The sequence below is a fragment of the Anser brachyrhynchus genome (genome assembly GCF_964034855.1).
Source record: "Anser brachyrhynchus genome assembly, chromosome: 2".
Classification (NCBI taxonomy): domain Eukaryota; kingdom Metazoa; phylum Chordata; class Aves; order Anseriformes; family Anatidae; genus Anser; species Anser brachyrhynchus.
The window spans coordinates 36,131,354-36,140,252 of NC_137695.1; the positions used below are offsets into that span (position 1 = coordinate 36,131,354).

The 8,899-nt window shown below is 59.0% G+C and overlaps 1 protein-coding gene across 1 annotated transcript; it reads right to left on the reverse strand.

Annotated features, from left to right (window-relative positions):
• Positions 1-1,821: 1,821 nt before the first annotated feature.
• On the reverse strand, positions 1,822-5,215 carry HOXA1 (homeobox A1). The gene is made up of 2 exons (XM_080579652.1): positions 4,592-5,215; positions 1,822-4,202 (listed from the first exon to the last, which is right to left on the reverse strand). The coding sequence occupies exons 1-2, from the start codon at positions 5,202-5,204 to the stop codon at positions 3,847-3,849; spliced, it is 969 nt and encodes a 322-aa protein (XP_080435778.1). The 5' UTR covers positions 5,205-5,215; the 3' UTR covers positions 1,822-3,846.
• Between the last annotated feature and the right edge of the window lie 3,684 nt (positions 5,216-8,899).

Consider the following 8,899-nt stretch of genomic DNA (forward strand, 5'->3'; position numbering starts at 1 on the left):
TCATTGAATAATTTCTGTCTTCCCTTTTTATATTTCTTGTAGTTACCAGTTTACTGAGCTGGCGCAGAACTAACTGCAGAGGGAAAACAAGCAAAGAACGTTGTTCCCAAGTTTACGATGAAAATATGCCGAAACGATTATTAAAAAAAAAAAAAAAAAAAAAAAAGTCTCCCGGGCCGAGCGCGGGCGGAGGAGCGGCCTCGCACGGGCGCGTTGCCCGGCCCAGAGATGCTCGCCCGGAGGGGTCCCCGGGCAGCGCCTCGGGGTGTCGGGGGGGTCCCGAGCAGCAATTTGCCGGTGAAAACCCGCTGGCCTCTCCAGCGTGAGCTGCCATTAGAGAGGTACTAATAAATCCCCGTTAAGCATGCATTTATGCAGCGATTGCGTGAACTTTGGCCTCCGAAGAGTCCCTGCAATTAGCAGCGCTGCGCCCGGGTTTCTCTCTCCTCTTTGCCCAGGGAGGACTGGAGAGGGGCAGGCAGCCCCCCGGCTCCTCCGGCCGCCCCAGCTGACCCTTATCTCTGCGGGGATAAAGCCCCGAGCATCCCTCCCCTTGCCCCAGGAGCCCCCAGTGTCACCCCTCTGGGAAACGCACGGTGCGGGACGGGGCGCGCTCCGCAGCCCGGTCCCCGCGTGGGAAGGTGCGGGACAGCCCCGAGCGGTGCGGGAGCGGCCGCTGCCTCCGCAAAAGAGCGGGTGAGAGCGAGAAAACAGCGCTGGACTAAAAGGGGAGGAAAGTTGCGGCTGCCGGGGAGACGGCGAGAGGGACGGGGAGAGAGAGATGGCTCTGTAATTGTTGCCTTTGCCGAGGCTGCGAGATTAAGCGCTGGGACTTATTTTAAAGTGACCCATCACTGAATTCATTTCTGCTTGAACTTTCGGTGAACCTGAGATTAAAGAAGGGAGAGCAGCTAAGCAGTTTGTTGTTAGCTGCCTTTTCAACAGCCCTTTCAGACTGAGTAAATATTGATCGGTTTCAATCTGATTGCCCCAGAGGAAAACACCAAAGCATCTCAATAGCCTCCAAAAGTAAACTTTAAAGGTGAACAGCAGAATTGGCCTTAAGTGTGATAGGAAGATGCTAAACTCCGTTTGACATTTGAACGCGGCTTGGTTGTTTGGTGGGTGGTTTGGTGGTTTTTTTTTGGTTTGATTTTTTTTTCCATTTTTTCCCCTGAGACTCTAGAGAGAACATTAGAAAAAAAAAATAGTGTAAAAACAAAAGGATCCCTACAACCTGAAGGCCAGCTGAGTGACTCCGTCAGGCCAAAGCACGCTCCGCTTGCCAGTGCAATTTCTCTGTTAGAAACCCCCGCACGCGGGGCAGGCAGGAGGTTCTCACTTCTCTTGCCCACACCGCCTGCCCTGAGAGGTTGATCGCATCGAAATCATAAACGTAAAACAACAAAACGAGACGGGATCGGGAGATTTGGGGGGTGTCGGCGCTTGAAATCGATCGGGGCTGCGAAAAAAAAAAAAAAGAGAAATAAAAAAAAAAAAGGAGGAAAAAAAAGATAAAATGAGGTTTCGGCTTGGAAGGAGAGGAGACTCTCTGCCGCAGCCCAGCGCAGATCGACACACTGACAAGTGTCTTGTCTCCCGCATTTAGGCTATAATTTATGGCCGCTCTTTCTAGCACATTAAGTCAACACCGGGGGAGCCGAGTTGCAGATCCGGATTCCAGCAATGTTTAGATCCAGATTTCGATATTGAAATGCCCTCATTGGAATGCAAATGCCACTTTAACACATCCAAGTCTCTGGAAGAAGGCCATCTGTTTTGCTTTGTGGCTTTACACTAATAAACAAAAGGTAAAGTATATGGCAGGCGGGGAAATGAAAGAAATAGAGGCAGTGGCGGGAGCCTTTGGAGACAGCCCCGGTCCCTCGCAGCTAGCTCGGCTCTTGATATGGCCGCCGCGCCTTGCAAATCGGGGCTTGTCTCTTTTGACACCGAAGTGAAGAAGATTTTCCTTGCCTCTCTGCGGGTCCCGCACGGCACAGCCTGCACGGGCACCGACCCCGGCCCCGGGAGAAGCCGGGAGCGCTCCCCTGCAGATGTGCCGAGTGAAGGAGATGTCACCCGTGTTTGCGCCGAAACCCAAGAGGCAGCGGTGACTTGAGACCCGCCCGTGCAGCCCAGCAGGTCTCTGCTCCCTCCCGGCACCCGCTTTCCCCACACTCACGCTCCCCCCTCCCCGACCCCGCGTTCATCTGACACCTCTTGGAAACCTCAAGCTATTTACCTGCGAGAACTTGCTTTTTATTTTTATTTTTTTTTCCAGAAATAAAAAGTTGGTGGTTGGGAAATGGGCTGGGAGTTGCCAGAAGCAGGCTGCCAAGCACCTGGGAGCCATCTCCCCACCTTGGCAGTCCATCAGGATGGCAGCCAGGGGGGGAAGGAGGGAGAAGCTGGCCCAGCTCAGTGCCCGGGCTAATGAAATGTGCAGCCCTTGGCGAGGGGCCTGCGATGTGAGGAAAGACTGGCTGAAGACAGTTTCTGCTTTTGAAGCGTGCTCTGTTTATGTAAGTGTCAACATCCATCTCGAGGTGAAAAGGTTAGCACTTGACCCAGGAAGCTCTCGTGTTTGTGCTTCAGAAATAGATCGGGGTCATAAATTCCTCCCAGTTACAGTGGAGGGAGAGGAGGGCATTATATCCTCTAAAAATAATATTATTTGAGCATAGAAAAGGAAGAAGGTTTGTGTTATGAGTCAGCCCGGGCAGCCCGGGAGGAGGAACGCTGGGAGACTCTTCCTCCCCCTCTGACCCTACAAAAGGCCCCAGCAAAGGAAAATTGGGGAAACCGAAGTGCTGGGCCCAGGCTGAGGCTCCTCGGTGATGTCACGCAGAGGCAGACACACGAGGTATACCTGAAAGCGGAATATATTTATTACAGACATTATAAGGACCCGTAAATCCTGCCCTGGGTTCCAGCAGCGGGTAATCCCAGAGCTCCGATGATTGTACAGAAAATCAGGAGGTGTCGCTGACACGCGACAACTGATAGACCTCAGTGTACCCGGGGTACATCAAAGCACGGGGCGTCATGCAACGGTCCAGACACCAACCACAGAAATGATACATTCATTTGGCCATTCGTCACATTCACGAGAAGGTTGAAAAGACATCGAGTCTAAATAATCCGAAAACGGGAAGAGGTGAGGTCTCTCGGACGGGTGTACCCTTCGGGCGGGTATAACCCGGGACACCTTTAGGGCGGGGGGGCAAGCACACCGGGTAAGGGTTACAAAACCTAGTGCAATTGAAGCCTTGCTTGTCACACGGAGAGGAACAGCGCTACTCTTTGAGGTATCTGCTCGAGCTTCACGCATTTGCTTGATGCGGTCGTCGGCTTTTGGCCGATATAAAAGTGGATCCGGTTCTGCGAATGCACTCACCCTGCTCAACCTGATCATCTAAACGTCATTTCTAGAAAAATCTGTAAAAAGATAAATCTCTCGGACAAAGTATTTACAAGCAACCAACTCATAGACACGAACAAAGAATACATTAAATTAGGGGATGAAAGTCCTGTAAGTCGTGTAAACACTCACAATAGTGCAGCTCTTCGTGAGGTCGTGTACCCTATGTAACCTGCCTGTCGCTCGGGGAAGGTCAGAGACCCGTCCTTGAGCGTGTAAGGGGCTCCTCCAGCGAAAAGGGACGGGGGGGGGGACCGAAAAAGGACCTCTGGGAGGCGAGATGCGAGCCGGCACCCCGGGGCCCGGTGGCGGGGGGACACCCGTGGGAGCCGCGGGCACCCGTGGGAGATGGGGGAACCCGTGGGAGATCTGGGCACCCGTGGGAGATCGGGGCGAGCCGCCCCGTCGGGGGCACGGCGGTGTCAGTTGGAGGCAGGCAGCGTGTCCGAGGAGGATGAGGCTGGCGAGGCGCTGCAGGGCGACGAGCAGGACTTGTCCGAGGACTCCTCCGCCTTCTCCTCGCATCCCGTGGGGGTGGCGGGGGAGATGGGCAGCAGCCCCTCTTTCTCCCTCTTCTTCTGCTTCATCCGCCGGTTCTGGAACCAGATCTTCACCTGCGTCTCGTTGAGCTGGAGGGAGGCGGCGATTTCCACCCTCCTGGCCCTGGTCAGGTACTTGTTGAAGTGAAACTCCTTCTCCAGCTCGGTGAGCTGCTTGGTGGTGAAGTTGGTCCGGACGGTGTTGGGCTGCCCCACGAAGCCGTACTCGCCGGCCTTGCCTGCAAAGGGGACACGCGGCGGTAAGTGAGCGCAAATGATTTATAGGCGACGTAATCAATATGTCCACACCGGCTAAGCGATAGGGAGCGGGGACTTCGCAGGATAAGAGGGAAGCCCCGGCAGGGTGAGTGATGGAGTGCGAGGTGCTAAACTGGAGTCAGCCTCTGGTGTCAGAGGAAACTTGATAAGTGGGTTATGAATTACAAGACGTACGACCAAAGGAGGGGAGCGGGGGGGCGGCAGGGGCCGGAGCTGGCTCCCAGCGCTGCGGGCAGACGGCTCCGGGCGCTCCCGGGGGCGCGGGGCACCTGCGAGCCGCCCCCGGCGCCCCGACAGCAGGGAGCTGCCCCGGCCTCCCCCCCCTTCCCCTCCACGCCGGGCCACTGACCTGTTTTGGGTGGGTTTCTTTTAACTTTCATCCAGTCGAAGGTCTGCGCCGGCGGCGAGGTCTCGGCGGAGGGGGAGCGGGAGTTTTCCTGCTGGTGGCCGGCGTGGAGGGGGGACAGGGCATGGTTATAGGTGCCCAGGGGCAGGCTCTGCTGCTCCTGCCCGTAGGCGGGGGGCACGAACTGGGCGGGCGCCCCCGCGTAGCCCTGGTGCGGGTGCTGCGCGGCGGCGGAGGACGAGAGGCTGCCCGAGTACACGGCGGGGGCGCAGGGGGGGAAGCCGGCGGCCAGCTCCGCGTCCTGCCCCAGCGGGTAGGGGCCGTAGGCGGCGCCGAAGCCCTGCGAGCCGTACGTCGGGGCGCAGCCGGGGTGCGCGTAGGACACCCCCAGGCCGCCGTGGTGCTGGTAGGCGGCGGGCTGGCCCGGGGGGTGGTGGTGGCGGTGGGGGCTGATGGGCACGCCGCGGCCCACGAGGAAGCGGTCCTCCCCGCTGCAGCTGCCGGCGCTGACGGCGCAGGGCTGGAAAGTTGTAATCCCGTGCTCGGGGTGGTAGGCGCGGGCGGCGCAGGCCCCCGCCTCGCCGCCGAGGACGGGGTACTCGAGGAAGGAGCTCATCCTCGCCGCGTCCCGCTGCTGTCACGCCGCCACCGGGTCTTCAGCGGCCAGCGGGGCCGCGCCAACTTTCCCACATCCTCCATGGGGCCGGGAGGAAAATGACACGAAGGTACCGCGAGCGGGGAGGCACGTGGGGGGCGGCAGCCAATGGCTGCGGCGCCTGCGGGACTTTCCCGGCTCCTGCCGCTGATAGATCGCCGCGTCGGGGGCATTTAAACGCCGAGCGCTCCGACGGCGCGGCACGGCACGGCGCGGCGCGGCGCGGCACCGCGGGGCAGGGCGGCGGCGGCCCCCCGGGGGGCGGGGGGGCCGGGCTGCTGCCCGCCGGGGGACGCCCGCCCGCTGAGAGGGGAAGGCTGGAGAGAGCCTGGCGGCGGAGCCCGGCCCGCGGAGCCCGGCCCCTCCAGGGTGAGTGCCTCTGCGGCGGCCCCGGAGCTGTCAGGCCGGTGCCGGGCATCTCCGACGCCCCTCACCCCCCGGTTTGGGCCCCTCGGGGGGTGCGGGGGGAGGTGGTGGGGACAGCGCGGAGAGCATCAGCCCCGGGGACGCGGATGGGGATGGGACCGGGAATGGGAACTGCTTACAGGAACGGGGATGGAAACGGGGACGGGGGTCGTCCGGAGGATGGAGATGGGGCCGAAGGACCTGGCTGCTCCTGCCCCGCCGCAGAGCCCAGCGCGACGCGACGCCAAGAGTTAAAGGGGCTTGTCCATCCGCATCACCAGGCGGCCGCGGGCATTAGCATGGAAATGAGGCGCTTTTGGGACTGACGGCCATTGTGCTCTCCCGGGCACACCGGCCTCCCCCCAGCCCGCATCCTCGCTCCCCCCGCACCTCCGCCGGGCTCCCCCGCGTCAGCCCGGGACTGGGGCAGGGGAGGGGGAGCCGGGGACAAGGGGGGGACGGGGACGGGGCGGGGACCCGCCGGGCTCCGCAGCCCATCTGCTGGGGCCCCGCGGCGCCGCTGCCGCCCGCCCCGGGCCGGGCGGGGGGAGAGCTGCCCGGGGTGCCGCAGGTCGCAGCCCGGCGGCCCGGGGAGGCGGCCCGGGGCCGGGGCAGGGGAGCTGCGGGAGGTGCAGGGCCCGCCGCCCCGGCCCCTTTGTCCCCGCGCTCTGCCAGCACCCGGGCCGGCAGCGGCGGGAGGTGGCAGATGGCCGGTGGCAGAGGCGGCCCCAGGACCCTTGGGAACCGCGCAGAGCATCGACTGCAGCTTGCCCCTCCCCACCCCCCCAAAAAAAAAAAGAAAAAAAAAAAGAAAAAGAAAAAAAAAGTCCAAAAAAGAGGGAGGGCGGCGGGATGTGGGTTGCGACCCCATATTCGGGTTACGTATGCGGAAAAGGAAAGGGGAGGTGAAGACCGGGCATCCGTCCGTCCCAGGGCACCCGTCCGTCTGCAGGGAGAGGGGATGGCACCAACAATCCTAACAATAACCTCGGGGCCGGACGGATGGGAAGTCGTTTTCCCAGCCGCCAGCCCCAGGAGGAGCCGCCTCCCGTGCTCCTGCAGGTGCATTCCCAGCCGGCTCCTCCGTCGCTGTGCTCTCGTGGTTGGCTGCTGCTTGTTTGGAAATCCAAAGGGCTTCTAACCCTGCCACTTCTCCCTGCTCACCAACACACACACACACACACACTCACCCGCAAGCTCCTCCCTCCCATCTGAACCACAACATCCTCTCCTAGGTGCAAGCTCTCCTACAGCTGTTAGGTCAGCCTTTATCCCGTGCCATCTCCAAGACCTCCCTATGGCCAGCAGACACCGAAGGGCTGCTCCCTCCACCACGCGTCTATCCGGATGCTACTACTATTTCTATTTGTTCTGATTTACTGCACAGGCACGAATGGTTAAGGGCCCTCTGGAAAGGTTCCTTTTCTTAAACTCCGGGGGGGCGGGGGGAGGACAATAGAAACAACACTCCAGAGGCATTTATGGCATTATACTGCATCATTTTGGGCTATGGTAAGGGACATAAACACATTTATTTCATTCCTGTAAACCTGTTGTGATAAATACTGCATAAGGCAGAGGAAAAAAGGCAGGCCTCTGGGACTGTTTACCAACAAAAGAGCTGGCATCTTTTCAGCTTTTTTTTTTTCTTTACAACAGCCGGCCAAGAAAAATGTATATTTTACTACAAATAGATTCTTTTTGCCCGTAAAATCCGACAAATTACAGCACCTCTCTTACAGGCTCCAGCATCCTGAAATTTGAAATCTTTTTTTTTTTTTTTTTTCTCTCCCTTTTCCGTGCCATTCTTGGGAAGAGCCCCCATCTCTTTTGTTGCACTGTCTCTCTCGCGATGCCTTGGGTTTTTGCTGCCGGTACTGTGCGTGGGGGCAGCAGGATAAGAGCCGAGGGGGCAATCCCCCATCCTCGGCGAGGGGAGCTGCCGCCCCCGGCCCCTGGCCCCGCTCTGCCCTCCGCTGCTCCTCTCCGGGCCGGGCCGGGAACTGGCGTTTCCTGTCCGAGACTGGGGCCAACGGGGCGATTCCGGCGATTTAGGCTTTTTCGTGGGAGTTCGCCTCCGCCCCCAGTGCCCCCGCTGTGGCCGCAGGGCTCATGGGAGACTCTGAGGCGAGTCATGATCTCCGTACCCCCCCATTTATTTAAATCTAGCGAGCTAAAGGTTTGAGCCTTGTAGCGTATTTTTTTTCTCCCCCATACTTTTTTTTTTTTGTCCTATTTTTTTTTTCTTTTGAGTATTTTCAGCATCCAGGCATCTGGGCACAAAAGCGGCCCTGACCCGGCCGATGCAGCCCCGTGCCACGGGAGTTAAGCTGCGGCTCGCCTTCTGCAGGGCAGGGCTGGAGCGGAGAGAAGGACAAGAAGCAGGGCCGAGGTTTCGCCGCGGCCGCAGCTCAGCCAACTGTTGTTTTAAAAGAGCAATAAAAATGAATTATGACTAAACGCCTTCTCACTTAATGGTTTTAGACGGGGATCCCCAGCCCCGGCAAATACGTAAGAGGATTTTTATTTGTGCATGTGTTCCTGCAATTGATCTCTTTGATGACATTCTCATTCATAGAAAGAGTTTGATTTATGACTTTCGGAAGAATTGCGTTCAGCCCTTCCAGCTATAACCCACGCATCCCAGCTCCACAGCGTGTTGCCGAGCTGGGAAGGCAGCAGCACTCCTCGCATGGACGGTGCCTTCCCCGGTCCCCGCTCCAGCCACTCTCTCTGCGATGTCCTCACGCTCTCCGGGATGTCCCCACGCTCTCCGGGATGCCCCTACGCCCTCGGCCCTTCGTGGAAGAGCCCCGCTCGCATCTGTTGCTCGCCCGCCGCCCCCGGACTGCGCTCGGTCCCCTCCCGAGCCCCCCACCACCGCTGACCGGGGCCGCACGCACTTTGCCGGAGATTTTCTCCAAGCCCTGCGTTGCTGCCCCAGGGTGGGGATCCCCGAGGAAATCTCAGCTTGGAAGTCACACCCGTCCTTTTTCGGGAGCACCCCTTCGCCCCGCAAAGAAGGGTTTAAACCGGAATTATCTTCCCTCAAAAGGACCGAGCGGAGGGTGGGATTCCACCCTAAACGCTTTTTTTTTTTTTCCTCGCTTTTCTGCCTTTTGATTTTGCAGGGTCTAACTTCTTCTTTTTCCTCCCCTTTTAGGGCTGATTTCTTGGACCGCTCAGCACGTGAGGACTCACCAAGCGTACCCTCTGTGAGCTCTCATATCTTTTAAGATTCCTGAATCAGC